The sequence below is a fragment of the Barbus barbus genome (assembly GCF_936440315.1).
Source record: "Barbus barbus genome assembly, chromosome: 38".
NCBI classification, from domain to species: domain Eukaryota; kingdom Metazoa; phylum Chordata; class Actinopteri; order Cypriniformes; family Cyprinidae; genus Barbus; species Barbus barbus.
The window spans coordinates 1,992,547-2,009,216 of record NC_136716.1 but is presented as its reverse complement, the minus strand read 5'-3'; the positions used below and the strand labels follow the sequence as shown (position 1 = coordinate 2,009,216).

Sequence of the window (16,670 nt, the reverse complement as noted above, 5' to 3'; positions counted from 1 at the left end):
CGTGTGCGTATTTTCATCAGCACCTGTGTACACATCTTGTAAAGCTAGTGTTTCTTCTACCTTGTAAACTTGACCAGAAATTCAGCTATATGGAACACCATTAGGAGATTTTATTAGATTTATGAGACCGTGTAACCCCCCAAAAATTTTGACTTTTTCTTTCAGAGTTGTAAGATATAAACTCAGAGTTATGACTTCATGCAATTATGAATTTATATTGCACAGTTCTGTTTTGTTTGTTTGTTTTATTTCTGCCACAGAATAAAATATTTAAAAGGTAATTTTATTATTGCCAGTTTATATCTCTCAATTCTGACTTTGCATCTTGCAGTTCAAAAATTTCTTCCCAGAATTGCAAGTTAAATCTCACAATTGTGCATTATCGTCTCATAATTTTGAGTTAACAACTGGTCATTCTCGCTTTTTATCTTGCAATTTTGACTAAGTCTCAAAGTTCTGACTTTTTTCTTGCAGTTTTAGGTTGATCTCTTGCAATTATTTTTCTTTTCTTTTTTTTGGCCGCAGAATCATGACTTTTTTCTCACAATTGCATGTTTATATTTAGAAATGTCTAACTTTTATCTCACAACTATATCTTGCCATTGTGATTTGTAAAGTCAGCATGTCATAATTCTGACATAAATCTCACAATCTAAATTGTGAGCTTTTTATTCAAGAAACCTTGATTTGCATTATAAGTGGGGAAAATAAAATGCGACAAAAGTGTTTAATGTCCTCATGTAGGAAGATTGTATTTAGTACAGCATTGCAAATTCGAGTATTGTCTTTGTTCAGTGTGAGTGTTATGTGACTGCTGTCTTTTATCATCTCGCAGGAATTAATGGACTTCATCAGCAAGAGCCTGATGGATGTTTAATGTGTGCTAAAGAAACTGGCGGCAGAGCTTTGGCTCAATCGCTTGCGTCGTTTAACCAGTCGAGTGCATGTCGAAGGTCTGTGCATCTGTTTCTGCATATGTGAGCCTCACTGCTCGCTTTACTGACAAACCCAGACGCTTCCGCTCACATATGCTGTGGAATTTCTGGATCTCTCTTCTGTAGAAATAATCCTATCGTAAGTGTCATTCGTCAGACAGACAGTGTGTTCAAATCCAACATCCTGTCAGAGCCCAAGATAAAGCTGCCGTCTCAGTCTTAAACCCCGTGTCCTCTGAAGCAGACGGAGACTTACGAGTTTGGTAAAGATATTGTGACGGCGTGTGCAATCTGTTTAGGAGCTCTGATACGACATGAAATTTAGCTGTAAAAGAAACTTCTTTTTTTTTTTACAGCTATTTTTACTGCTCATCTCGAGACCCATGGAAGCTTGTTTCTGCCACTGAATAAAGAAATAAAAAATTGTGGTAACACTTTATTTTATGGTTACATCTATTAGTTGCTTATTAGCATGCATATTACTAGAATATTGTGAAATATAAACTCGCAATTAGGAGAAAAAAGTCAGAATTGTGTAATATGAACTGGTAATTACGAGAAAAAAAAGCTGTGGGATAAAAATTAATAATTATCTTTTAATTTATTTTTATTCTGTGGCGGAAACAACTTTCCACACATGTATTCTGTTCGACTTAATAATAATAATTCATGGTTATCAACAAAACTCAGCCTTGAAAGTGTATACCTAAAATATACACCTAATGTTACTCGATGCACACGTGAAACATGTTTTTAAATGGTTATATCTCTTTACAAATAATTGTATAAAATCTGAAAAAAAGAAGATGTGAAATAGTTGTATCTTCAGGGTCTCGATGCATTTGCAAAGATTCCTTCCCTTACTAGAAACTATGCAGTTTATAGATATTTTTATATCTATTCCAGGTCAAAAAGTATCAGAATGTGTTACGAGAGTTAAAAGTGGTTCGTTTCAAGAGACCCCGACCCGTGTCTGTTATATAAAAGCGTTTCAATGTTTGGATAGTTTTCTGTGATTCTGTGTAACACTGAGAAGCATTGACCCGTGATACCAACAAGCTGGAAGCTCAAAGCTGGTACTGCAAAGATTTCCATTTTACTTTAACTCCGTATAAAAAAAAAACATTTCAGCAAGAATCTTCCCATGATTCTGTGCCACGGCCGTCTCTGAAAAGCAGTCAAAGTGTGACCAAGGTGATTCGGTTTTGACAGCCTTGGAAGTTTGTGCTATGAATAGGTCTTTTATGTGTTTCGCCTCTTCACTGAAAGCAGAAACTTTCAGCATGTTGGCATCTTTTGAAAACGCTCCTTGTAGTTTGACCCGATGTGGGTCGCACCCTCAGACTCATGTTCTAACAAGCTCATTAAACACCGCAGCCTCTTGATTTCCACAGATAGCGCTACATGCTGTTTTTCACTATTCCCTTATGTCCTCCAGCACACATGTGATCAGCTCTTTCTTCAGTCATTTGAGCTGAAAGATCAGCAGAAGAGATCCAGCGCTGCATAGAGATCAGAACGCAGCGCTTCAGCCTATTTCCGTGCATCATTTAAGCAGCTTTTAGGGCAAAAGAGGGAGGAAAGGAGGCGAGAGCGAGTCCCTGGGCACAGCGTGGCAGGCTCGGTGATTGGCTAATCCTGTAATGATCTGATGGTGTTGATTAATTGGGCTGGGAATTGAGGTAGAACACGCTCTTCTGAAGACAGTGTACTCAGACATTTAAATCAATTACCTATCCTGCTTTTGTCACAGCAGTGGCATAAATCACACAATCAGGCCTGCATGTTGCCTGCTATCTCTCACAAATATAAGCATGATTTGGAAAAATTATTATTGTTTTTAAATTATTATTATTATAAATGGGTAATTTGTACACAAATGTTTTATCGTTTACTGCACTTTAAATGGGTCACACATCAGACGTGAAGCGCTGCGGCTAATGAACTGAAGTCTCGCACATACACAAGTCTTTCTTTCCAAGAAAACAGAATATATATATATATATATAATAATATATTGAAATAAATTAGGTTAAATATTTCAAGTGGGTTACCAACGAGTATGTTTAGGGTTAGGAGTTGTTTAGGACAATAATTAAGTTTATACAATTAAACAACTACATAATTCTTTAAAAATAATAATATACAGAATTGAATAACAAGTGCTATAAAATTATATAAGCCACTAATACTTAGCATAGCAGAATAAACTGACTGCAAGCTCTTTAATCATGCTAGCAACATGCTAAAACATGCCAGCACAGACTAGCAGTGAGCTGCATGCTTGTTTATAGGCAAAGCGTCAGACGCGTCATTTCATCAATCATTTAAGGTCTGCTGAAAAGGTCAATTGCACTATTTTGTGCACGATTAAGCACAGCAACAGATACATTCAGAGGTTCACAATGTATCCTTAATACATTCAGTGGCTAAATGAATTATTATTTTAATTGCACATAAAGCAGGAAATCAGTAAATACGTGGTGGAGGCGTTTGCTCAGCTCTTCTGGAGTTTTTTGCAGACGAGTACGGATGAATATTCATGAGAAGTTGCTTTGTCAGGTTTTGAGAGTTTGAGTGACAGCTGGCCCTGCCCAGCAGCTTTTACTTCTTTTTGCATTTGCTGGTGATGAATATTAATAAGCACCTGTCAGCGTCCGAACACAGCAGGTCGTTAGGGTTGATTATGAGAGTGTCCGTTCACACAGCACTTACTGAGGTGACCTGCAGCTCTTACAGCCACACACAGACACACCATAAACACATGTTTACCACACACATCTGCCAGCCAAACAACTTGGCCGCACTATTTGAAAATTCAGCTTTGCCATTATAGAGAAAAATTAAATTGATTCAAATAGAATTGTTTTTAACTGCAATAATATTTCACAAATATTGAATAATATTGAATAATTTTAATAAAATTATTTAAATATTTAAGAAAATAAATGCAGCCTTGGTAAATATAAAAAAACAAAAACATGCAAAATCTTAGTGAACCCAAATATTATTTTGAGTGTTTCAAATGAACCAGTGTTCACTGAATCGATTCTTTGAAGCTGTCAGTTTGAACTAATTTTCTTACCAATAAACTTACCAACTTTAACTGTTTTAAACCCGAGACACTAATAAAATGAATACCATTAAAATGCGATCACACGCTCATGAGTCACAAAATTAGTGCAATGACATGCTCTTATGGAAATTTAATGGGCAAATGAAAAGCACATTACATATAATGTATTACGCGATATTCATGATGTTGCTTAACTTTGTATTACCAGCAAATCGTTGTGAATATTAAATATTCGTCATCCAGCCCTAATAGTCTCCCAAAACAGATGGCTTCAGCAATTTTACTTGTCTTCAAGTTTAAAGGAATTAAAGGCAGGACTAATAATGAGACACAGGAAAAGCCTGAAAGAAGAAAGACCAAAAATGCTGAAAAACTGCTGTGATTTTTGCACGAGAGAAAGAAGTGAAATTACAGCTTGAGCTTTCAGAGTTTGAGACGTTCATTACCACTTCATTCTTCAAAGAGGAGCTTTAAACCTGCTCACCTCTACAGAGAGACAGAGAGATGCAAGACTGGGTTATTATAGGCAACTAAAACTAAACCATAAAGCATGCTTTGTTACTTAAATTAAAGTAAATGTTAACCAAATGGAATGAAATATTAAAAACGTTATTTCAAAATATATTCAACTTATTTTATTTCAGCCAATTGGCATGGAAACATTTCTCATTTACATTTAGTTTAATTAGAATAAATAAATCTAAAAACTAGACATATTTGAAGTAAAAAAGTCAAAATAGAAATGATAATTTTAATAAAAATGCCAAAAGCACAACAAAATAACTAAGCCTGAACTAAAATTAAAATAAAACAGGAAATATCAAATAGAAACTAATTTAAAATATTCATAATTATATTAGTATATTAACGATACTGAAAGAGCACTGCTGCTAATATCTCAGTTATTATTATATTATTTCAGCTAATTGCCAAGGCATCATTTCTCATTTTCATTTAACTTATACTAACCTATACTAAAATTACTACAATTAAAAAATAAATAAATACCTGTAAAGATATATCTAAAAAAACGACAAAAATACACAACACAATTAGGCTACTTTAAAAGATACGAGAAAGGAAAAAAACTTTAACTAAAATTAAAATGAAAAGTAATTCAAAATACAAATAAAAACTACAATAGTATCTTAGTGATACTCATACACTGCTGCATGCACGAGTAAAATTATGAGAAAAGAATCCCTGCACAGATCCTGTATAAGCTGAAATATGTGTGTATGAGGGCTAGTTTGTCTGAAATCTGTGACAGTCTGAAGCGGAGCTGCATAACTTGTGTATATGTGTGTGTCTGCCGCTGGGAAGCCCAGGTGTCTGATGGTAATTAAATCAGGAGAATGTTGAGCTGCTCTCTGCCTCCTGCAGCTGTAATGTCAGTGTGATGTGAACTGCTCATCCTCAGTGTCTCATCTGTGCTTCCTAACAGTGAACCAAGCCGCTCCATCAGGAAAGTCAACATCAGTCTGGACCTTGTGCACACAAAATATGAGAAGACAAGTCAGGGAACATGTACTTTTCCATTACTTGAACTCAAAATAATTTCATCAATTTATATGTGGGGCATTTAAATATATTATCAAGATCTTCTTCATTTAATGGATTTAATCACCTTTCTAAAGATGAACATTATTGTGCTGTGGATTATGGACTATTGAATATTATTCAGTGCATGAATCATTTATATGAGGGTTAGTCTGATACACTTGAACCTGAGCTTGAACCTGTTTCTCTTTGCCTACATTTTATTTTCTAAATAAATCATATATATTCATCATTTAGTTTTATTTATTTAGACAAAATTGTAGGCAAAACAGTGTTATTGTAGTATTACTGAGATACTATTGTTTTTCATGTTTTGAATAAGATTTAATTATTATAATTTCTTTGCTTTCGTGTTAATTTTAAAGTTTTAGTAATTTTGTTGCGCTTTTGTCTTTTTTTTTGTTATTGTTGCTTTTAAAATTTCTATACAGTTTTTTTATTATTATTTTTTTATTTCAGCTTTATTTTAGTACATCAAGTTAAACTAAATGAAAATGAAAAATGTTGCCTTGGAAAATATCTGAAATAAAATCATGTTTTTTAATATTTTATTTTATTTCGGTTAAGATTTATTTTATTTAAAGTAACAAAAATATTATTATGGTTTTAGTTTTAGTTAACTATACTATAACAACACTGAGGCAAAATAGTATATATTCATTAAAAACTAATGTAGACAAAATAGAATATATTTAATAAAATATATATGTGCTTTATTAAGACAAAATAGTTGGCCAATATAATGTTATTGGTTTTGGACATAACATAAAAAAAATACTATTTTGCCTTAATAAATTATATATGTACAAAATATATGTTTAATTGTAAAATACATGAATGATTAAGACTTTTGTTTTTGAGTGTCTTGTAGTGTGGGTAAATCAGAAATGCATATGTGATGATAATTTACCAAAGAAAAATAATAGTATAATAAACTACAAAAGTGTGGAATAAGTTCACTTGAATCAATCCATCAGTGTAGCACAGCATCCCTGTGTTTGTATCAGTCTGCTTTCATTAAGATGTTTTGTCAGAACGGCTCTCATTTCACCAATCAATCAACCTGTCTGATGATGGGAAGAGGCAAAACTATCATTAAATAAATGAGCCTTTCAGTGCTGCTGGTGAAGCTGTCAGGATTGAATATAGTGTCACCTGCTGAGAGACGAGGGATCGACTGAACCTTCCCTACAGACACACACTGACACAAACGCTCCTGTGTGAATTAATTTGATTCATTAGGCCAGTTCTTCTCAATGTAAACGTGCACAGTTGTGTGTAATAGCATACACTGCTTATGCTCCGCTTTGGATCAGAAATAGAGGGTATATACGTGACGTCACGGTCAGCCGGAGTGGCTGCTGCTCCGACCACTGAGTGGCAAAAAGACTGAGTGGCAGCATTGGTTTTAGCATGAATGCTGTGACAGAATGCCCAAAACATCTAAAACAAGAAAGAGCTTTGCGATTTACTGTACAAATACTGTAGATTTGACAAGAAATCTGAGGTATAATTTTACGTGAAGTGAGTGAAGTGAAGTGACATTCAGCCAAGTATGGTGACCCATACTCGGAATTCGTGCTCTGCATTTAACCCATCCAACGTGCACACACACAGCAGTGAACACACACACACCGTGAACACACACCCGGAGCAGTGGGCAGGCATTTTATGCTGCAGCGCCCGGGGAGCAGTTGGGGGTTCGGCGCCTTGCTCAAGGGCACCTCAGTCGTGGTATTGAGGGTGGAGAGAGCGCTGGACATTCACTCCCCCCACCTACAATCCCTGCCGGCCGGGGACTCGAACCCACAACCTTTGGATTACGAGTCCGACTCTTTAACCATTAGGCCACGACTTCCCCTACTACACGACTTACAGACTGCCAAAAACTACAGAAGAGAGAAGCAAATGAATCGCTGCAATTCAAAGAAACAAATGGACTCCAAGCAGCAAAACACAGATTTGCAGTTATCATTTCATGTTAATATGTTGAATTTTGTGGTAAAATCATACCCTATATATTGTGTTATAATGTATCATATTGACAACTCATCAATTAAATATTTAGCCTCTTATATTCTGCATAACTGGATGTTTTCAAATAAAAACTGACAAACTATATAAGTTTTTATTTTGCTGGATCTATCTGCTGCTTTTGACACTGGGAATCATCAGATCCCCCTGTCCGCCCTCTCATCACTGGGCATCACAGGTATTCCACTTCACTGGTTTGATTCCTATCTCACTGGTAGGTCTTTCAAGGTGGCCTGGGGTGGGGAGGTATCCAAAGCACACCAGCTATGGGGTTCCTCAGGGATCAGTTCTTGGACCCCTCCTCTTCTCCATATACACTACATCACTGGGACCCCATCATACAGGCACGTGGCTTCTCCTACCATTGCTATGCTGAGGACACACAGCTTTATCTCTCATTTCAACCAGATGATCCAACGGTAGCTGCATGGATCTCAGGCTGCCTGGCAGACATCTCAGCATGGATGAAAGAACATCACCTACAGCTCAACCTGGCAAAGACTGAGCTTCTTGTCTTCCCTGCCACTCCAACTCTACAGCATGACTTCACCATCCAGCTAGGTTCATCAACAATTACTCCATCAAGTTCGGTCAGAAATCTGGGTGTAATCTTTGAATCTTGAAAATCGACCAGCTGACTTTCAAAAACCTCATTGTAAAGACTGCTCGATCTTGCAGGTTTGCATTGCACAACATCAGAAAAATCATGACCCTTTCTAATGGAGCATGCTGCACAACTCCTTGTCCAGGCCCTTGTAATTTCTAGGTTGGATTACTGCAATGCTCTTCTAGCTGGACTTCCATCATACTCAATCAAACCTTTACAAATGATTCAGAATGCAGCGGCATGACTGGTCTTCAACAAGCCCAAAAGAGCCCATGTCACACCTCTCTTTATCTCCCTGCACTGGCTGCTGGTTATGGCTCGCAACAAGTTCAAGACATTGATGCTTGCATATAGAACAGCCACAGGCTCAGCACCTGCCTACTTCTACTCACTATTACGAATCTACATCCTCTCCAGAAGTCTGAGATCCGCTAGTGAGCGACGCCTCATGGTACCATCACAGAGGCACAAAATCACTTTCCAGAGCATTTTTGTTCACCGTTCCTGGCTGGTGGAATGATCTTCAAACCTCTATCCAGAAAGCTAAATCCCTGACAATTTTCAAGGAACAGCTGAAAACTCACTTCTTTAGTCACTGACTTCATCCTAAAAAAAATATATCCTTTTTCTCTTTTCTTTAAACTTTCCCTGTCTAGCTTGCGCTTATTTGAAACATATTATGAGCACTTCTAAGAGCAGTTGTGGATAGAGAGTTGGACTTGAAACCTGAAGGTCTTTTCATTCGGAAATCAAGGTCTGGAGTCTGGAGGAAGACTGGAGAGGCACAGAATCCATGTTGCTTGAAGTCCAGTGTGAAGTTTCCACAGTCAGAGATGATTTGGGGTGCCGTCACGTCTGCTGGTGTTGGTCCATTGTGTTTTATCAAGTCCAAAGTCAATGCAGCCGTCTACCAGGAGATTTTAGAGCACTTTATGCTTCCATCTGCTGACAAGCTTTATGGAAATGCTGACTTCCTTTTCCAGCAGGACTTTAGCACCTGCCCACACTGCCAAAACCACTTCTAAGTGCTTTGCTGACCATGATATTACCTGGCTAGATTGGGATATTTTCAAGAGAAAGATGAGAAACAGTCAATCCAACAATCCAGACGAGCTGACGGCTCAATAGTGCCTCAGCAGAGCCACAGGCTGATCGCTTCCATGCCATTCCTCACTGATGCTGGAGTTTGTGCTAAAGGAGCCCCGACCCAGTATTGAGTGCAGAAATAAACATACTTTAAAGAACTTGAACTTTTCTGTTTTGCAAATCCTTTTTTTGATTGATCTTAGGAAATATTCTAATATTTTGAGATACTGATTTTTGACTTTCATGAGCTGTAAGCTCTAATCATCAAAATTAAAAAAAAGTGTTTTACTTTAAATGTAATGAATCTAAAATATATGAAAGTTTCACTTTTTGAAATAAGTTACAAGAAATAAAATAACTTTTTCACCATATTCTAATTTTCTGAGATGCACCTGTATGTATATATATGTGTATATATACATATATAGGGTTACTTTTTCATTTGGCTTTTTTTTACGTTTTATATAAAATACACGTATAATATACAGTGGCATGCGAAGGTTTGGGAACCGCTTGCAGAATCTGTGAAAATGTGAATAATTTTAACAAAATAAGTGAGATCATACAAAATGCATGTTATTTTTTATTTAGTACTGTCCTGAATAAGATATTTTACATAAAAGATGTTTACATTTAGTCCACAAGACAAAAAAAAATAGCTGAAATGATTCAAATAAGCCCCTTCAAAAGTTTGTGGTTCTTAATACTGTGTGTGGTTACCTGGATGATCTGTGACTGTTTTTTGTTTTGTGATGGTTGTTCATGAGTCCCTTGTTTGTTCTGAATAGTTAAACTGAGCTCTGTCCTTCAGAAAAATCCTCCAGGTCCTGCAGATTCTTCAGTTTTCCAGCATCTTTTGCATATTTGAACCCTTTCCAGCAGTGACTGTATGATTTTGAGATCCATCTTTTCACGCTGAGGACAATTGAGGGACTCAAACACAACAATTAAAAAAAGGTTAAAACCTTCACTGGTGCTCCAGAAGGAAACACGATGCATTAAGAGCCGGGGGTGAAAACTTTTTGAATTTGAAGATCAATGTAAATTGCACTTAATTTGTCTTCTGGGAAACATGCAACTATCTTCTAACTAAATGGGAAAAAAAATGATATTTCAACAAAATAAGAAAAATTTGGACATCATCCTATTCAAAAGTTTATAAATATTTAAAATATGTATGTGTGTATAAGTAGGGTTATATTTTTTAATAATTCAACACTTCTGAGACTTTGGCAGTAACATCGTTTTGGATTAATAATAATGCTGATGAATAATCGATATCCACTCATAAACTTAATTTCAAATGAGCGGAAATTAAATCAGATCCTCATTCAGTTGGCGATTTTCTCTGGAGACTGTTTATAATGTTGGTCTGCTTTCCTGTCGCCGGGTTTAATCACACTTCTGGTCTAAAAACAGCTCATTTACAACTCGGTTCTCACAAGTCTTTGTCTTGAAGGCTGTGGCCGTTTCTCTGCAGATCTGATGACACAGTGAATCCAGAGTCGTACATAAGTGGATGTAATTGGCTCTCAGACTCAGACGGCAGAAGTGTAGGTGTTCACTGATTCACTTGATTTCTGTCCTCCCTTTCTATGACTGAAACTTACAAGTGCCCAGAGACCCTCTTCCTTAATGCACACCTTGAGCATCATCGCCATCACGGAGAGAGAAGCAGCACAATGAATCTGATCTCCATCTGCACTAAGACTATAGTGAGCCATGTCAGCTTATTATCACATGAAGTCAGAGTAGAACTGTGATGAATTATAAATTGTCACTTTAAGTTAATCTTTATAAAATGTCTAATAACTTATTTTAACAGCTTTAAGATGACAAAATCGAGACATAACTATAGTTTACGCCCAAAGACGAAAGAAGCATGTCGTCCATCAGAAACCTGTCGTATCGGTCCAGGAAAAAAGCAACTAAAGGCTGGAACACACTACACGACTTTTAAAATGTGAACAGATTTTTAAAACACAAGGCGTCATACACTTAACAACTTTGTAAATAGTCACAAAGGAAAACTGGCCATCATACACTAAACACACTAGCACACAGCTTTAAATCCCAAACAAACTCACACAGAAATGTGCACATTGTTTCTGTGTTCATCCCCATGAATTTAATTCTTTAATATGTGTCACTTAGCTGAACGTGAACTAGTCTTGATGTTGCAGTGTCCATAAATGACACTTCACTATGAATATATAACTGATCAAATTGAATGTCTTGCTGCTTGATTTTAGTGTTTTTTTGTTTTTTGATTGACTTTGTACCTTCAAATAAAACATTTTTCAATTATTCTTTAAAAATGTTTTTTTTTTTAAATAAACAAGAATTTTTGATAAACATGATGTGAGCTTAATGGGAACAGGGGTGTGCTTAAAGGGTACATAAATGTACCCATTACCTCACGTCGGTCATGTTGTTCTGGTTTGTTCCTGAATTAAACTTTCTCAGTGTGTCGTGAGTTTTTGCAGCTTGGTGTGACAGCAGGTTTATTATGATGCATCACCAGCAACTACCGTCATATTCTGATGCAATGACAGCTGTACTGACCCGAGTCCTGACGGCCCGCCGCTTTAGCAGAGAAAGACCAAAAAAAGAGCTTTTTTAGGAAAGTGTCACATCTTCCAATTTAGTGTGTGCTCAGTGCTGAGAGTGAGGCGGTTTGATGTCAAGACATGCCAGGAGTTTGTCCTTGGCGCTGAAGATGACAGTGCAGTTGTTAGGTATTGTTTTTAATGGTTTTAGCACTACTCAAGCAGAAAAACCTGTTGTCCTCTACAGCTACAACAGAGGAAGAAACAGTACATACAAAAGGGAAATAAAACAGACCTGCCATGACTTTATTAGCCTTGATCTCAACGAGTCAGTAAATTGCTGACAGCAAACAACTCTTTGTGGGTTTGTGTGATGTTGGGGTGTTTAAACATACTGCTGTTCATTTTCTCACTCATCATTAGGTGTGACAGTGATGGTTTAATGAGAGCATATAGTATTCACACTCATTAGGATGTGTGGATCAACTCTTTTCCATCCGCTTAGATCAAGATCAGCTCACAGAAGGCCTATAAACTGACCTTCACTCAATTAAAGCGTGACAGGAGGAAATGATGCCCATCATGGTGGCAGTTTTCCACAGGTTTTGTTGCTAGAATGATGCTAGTAATTGAAATTCAAAGGTTTATGTTAATGCTCATTAAAGATGTTCACCCTTACATCTAATCTGATAGAAAATAGTAAGCATATTTTGGCATGCTGTCCTGGGGGAGGGCTCCAAGCTCAGAATATGGCCCAAACCCAGAGAACTCCCCCTATCCCTAATATGGTATAAAATAGATTAGGGGTGAGGAGTTGGGGTGGAGGAGGGATGCCGGAAAACTGTCATTGGACAGAGGTAGGCAGGCTGCATATTTATACGCATTGTGCTCATTAGGATAGTTAGCTAAACGAGTTGCACCAGCGCCAAATTAGTTGAATATCTGATCGTGCTCCTCCCGAACCTTGTTAAAGCGTAACTAAACCCCTGGTCAGAGCCTAACTCCACCCACTGGCAATATTTGAAAAATGCTGGAAAAGTGGGCAGAGCCCAGCGGAGACAGAGGGGGCGTGGTTAGTAAGTGCCATCATACGTCACAGGGGTATGCAACGTCCAATAGGAAAATTCAACTGCAATAGCCACCGTTCAACCTGAAGAGGCCAGCACACGTTTTTCCACCATATATTGTAGAATTAAAACACTTTATAACCAAATGTCAAAAAATTTACTTGAATAAATGCACAGCACTAATAAAGACAGTCTTACAGATCATTAACTCAAAAAAGTTGTTTTAGGGTTTAGTTACCCTTTAATAAAACATCATATAAACTGATTGTTAAAATAAATGACACCAAATTTTATAATCGATTAGTCTTTTGCAGTGTGCACTGGGAAAATCTGTCAGAGAATGTAAAGTAAACAGCGAACTTTGTGAAAAACTAATTTCTAAGAAAATAAAATATTTGCTAATGCATTTTGATTTTGCAAACAATACATTCAAAACGTAAGTGTGTGATTAAATATATGTCATTGTTAAACAAATAATTATGTTTTTATGTTTTGGTTGTTGTTGAGATTTAAATTTAGGTTTTAAAGTAGCTATACATGCAACTTAAAATCCTATATTCAACATATGCAATAAAATTTAAATGATCAGTAACTGTAATTGGATATAGTGGCATCATATGTAATCATATAATAAAACTACTATTCAAAAGTTTGGGGTTTGTAAGATTTTTAAAGATTCTTCTGCTCACCAAGGCTGCATTTATGTGATCAAAAATACAGTAAAAACAGTGAAATATAACAATTTAAAACACTCTGTGTGAATATATTGCAAAATGCATTTTATTCCTGTGAATTTTCAGCATCATTACTTCAGTCTTCAGTGTCACATGATCCTTCAGAAATCATTCCAATATGCTGATTTTCTGCTCAAGAAACATTTCTGATTATTATCAGTGTTGAAGACAGTTGTGCCGCTTCATAGTTTTGTGGAAATGTATATATTTTATTTTTCAGGACAAAAAGAACTCCACTTATTTGAAATAGAAATCTTTTGTAAAGTTATAAATGTCTTTACTGTCATTTTTGGTCAATTTAATGTGTCCTTGATGAATAAAAATATGAATTTATTTTTAAATGAACACTCATACTGCTGAGTGCTCACAGAAGTAAAGACCTATTTTTGGACTTTCATATTGAAGCCGAACAGAGCTGTGTAACATGGCAGTAGCATCTCTGGAGATTTAATAAAAGTTCAAAGTCGGAAGCGCCACACTCTCTGCTGACATCTCACATTCAAAGCGTGATGGATCTGCGGTGCTTTCCAAGAAAGCAGAACCGCTTGTGCTCAGTGACCCAAAGTTAAACGGTAATGAGACCTCAGCAGGAAGCTGTTCAAATCCATGACTTGCAAGACTGATCTTTCTTTTCTCTTCTCTTTTATTGCAGAATAAAGTGCTGAACATTGATGGTGTGAGAGTTAAACTACAGGTGAGCATCATTTTCTGCATGCAACTTTTTAATGATAGCTTAAAGGAATGAACAATTGCCAAAAATGTCCATACCCTCAGGCCATTCAAGATGTAGATGAGTTTGTTTCTTCATAAGATTTGGAGAAATGTAGCACTGAATCACTTGCTCACCAATGGATGCTCTGCAGTGAATGGGTGCCGTCAGAATGAGATTCCAAACAGCTGATAAAAACAACACAATAATCCACAAGTAATCCACACCACTCCAGTCCATCAGTTAACATCTTGAGAAGCCAAAAGCTGTATGTTTGTAAGAAACAAATCCACCATTAAGACGTTTTTAACTAAAATACAATTCCATAATCCATAGTAACGCTTCCTCCAGTGAAAAAGTGGTCTGGTCTGAATCAGGAGAGAAATCTGCACAGATCAAGCAGTGTTTACAAACCAAAACAATCTAAAACAGCTCTAAACAAATATGTGGCTGGATTTAGATGTGAGAGAACAAGAGATGGAATTTTTCACCGGAGGAAGCATTATTATGGACATTTTTAGTGCGACGGCGTCACGTGAAATTTTTATTTTAGAAATGGTTTCTATTTCCGCGACTGGAACAACAACATACAAACTATATAACAGTAGATAATCTCAGGTGATTATGTGCTTTATTCAAAGTTAAACGTGTCTAATATGAGTTTAAATATTATATTGCGTGACCTTATAACCATACTGAAAGCAACAATAGATAGTTTACCTCAGAGCTTGAAAATAAATGAAAGCAAAGATGACCGTTAAAACTGTGAACTCACTGCGAACCAACGAGTTTATTCCATGACAAAGATGTTAACAGTCACTCAGTATGTACATTTAATGATGTTAAAAAGCTTTAATATTTATGAATTAGAATATAAACGCATCCATTTCGTTGCGAGAGCAGTGCGCTTCCAGAGAGAGCCCGCCCACACACTCTTCTGATTGGCTGTGATATTTGATTGATTCTGTCGCATCGCGATTGTGGACACCCAAATTGTTTGTCGTTGGAATTTTGTCGCGTCACGTGTAGTTAGGACACTGTGTTAATGATGGATTTCATTCATACAAACATGCACCTTTTGGTTCCTTTGCGCTCTTCCGTCTTCAGTTCTGGTGGTTGTATGATGGGGGTGGCAGGCCATACCATCTGTTGGGCATTGATAGGTCGGAAAGTGTTTTACCTCAGGTGAAGTCATCTGCTGGATTGCTACTTGAATCTACATAACGCCAGGTGCATTCAGCTGTCAGCTCTTGAATTTCGGCTACCCTAGTGCCAACAAACACCTTGAATCGGTATGATTCAGACTTGAGGCAGGCTAGAACGGTGGTGGAATCTGTCCATAGTGTCACTGTATTGATCTGGATGGTAAGCTTGGTATGCAAGAGTTTGGCTAGTTGGGCACCATTCAGGGCAGCACACAGCTTTAGTCAGGAAATGGTCAGCCGTCGTTTTGGGGCAACCTTGGACCTTGCTAGTAGAAAGGCTAACTGGATATGACCGTTGTCATCCTCTGTACGTAAATAGGCAACAGATCCATAAGCTTGCTCAGATGCGTCGCAGAAGATGTTAATCTGTTTGGTGTTGTGAGAATGATCAATACCTGAGGATGTGACACAGCGGGGTAGTGAGATACATGCAAACGTAGGCAATTCTGCTTCCCATTCCTTCCAGGATCTCAAAAGTTCAGCAGATAGATCTGGGTCGTCCCAGTCTCGTTGCTTATCCCATAATCTCTGAACTAAAATCTTGGCTCGCGTGGTGAATGGGAGTATGAATCCCAGGGGGTCGTACTGGGTTGCAAGCACTCTGTAAATGTGTTAAAGGGTACATGGTCCAGGCTTGACATGACGGGTATTATACCCAAGGAGGTCTGATTTGCAGTGCCATTTTAAACCTAATGCAGATTCTTGCAAATCAGTAGATCTTGAGATTCTGTACTGGTGGATCTCGCTTCTGTCGGTAGGTGTTCCACCACGTTCGGGTCATTACTTGCCCACTGGTGAAGTTCAAAGCCACCACTGGCAAAGAGGGTGCAGAGTTTGTCTACAAGCTGGTCTGCCTCTTGAGGAGATAAAAGGCTCTTCAAGCAATTGTCCACGTAAAAATGTATTTCTACTGTGGTTCTGATGTTGTCATCAGGAGTGCTATAGTCCATAACATGTCTTTGGACAGCATAAATGGCACAACATGGACTACAAGTAGTGCCAAAAGGTAGCACTTACCATTCATAAATGTCTGGTGGTCTAGATCTGTCCAAGTCCCGCTATTTAAGGCGGAGGAGATGCCTGTCTTCTGGGAGGAGACATACCTGAT

General features: G+C 37.3%; 1 protein-coding gene across 1 annotated transcript in view; it reads left to right on the top strand.

The window, feature by feature from the left end:
• LOC306858136 (ras-related protein Rab-26-like) overlaps positions 1-16,670 on the top strand; it is a 77,298-nt gene that overhangs the window by 15,220 nt on the left and 45,408 nt on the right. The window contains exon 3 of the mRNA XM_079398531.1: positions 14,301-14,342. Within this exon, the coding sequence (XP_079254657.1) occupies positions 14,301-14,342 (42 nt within the window). The remainder of the gene's footprint in view (positions 1-14,300; positions 14,343-16,670) is intronic.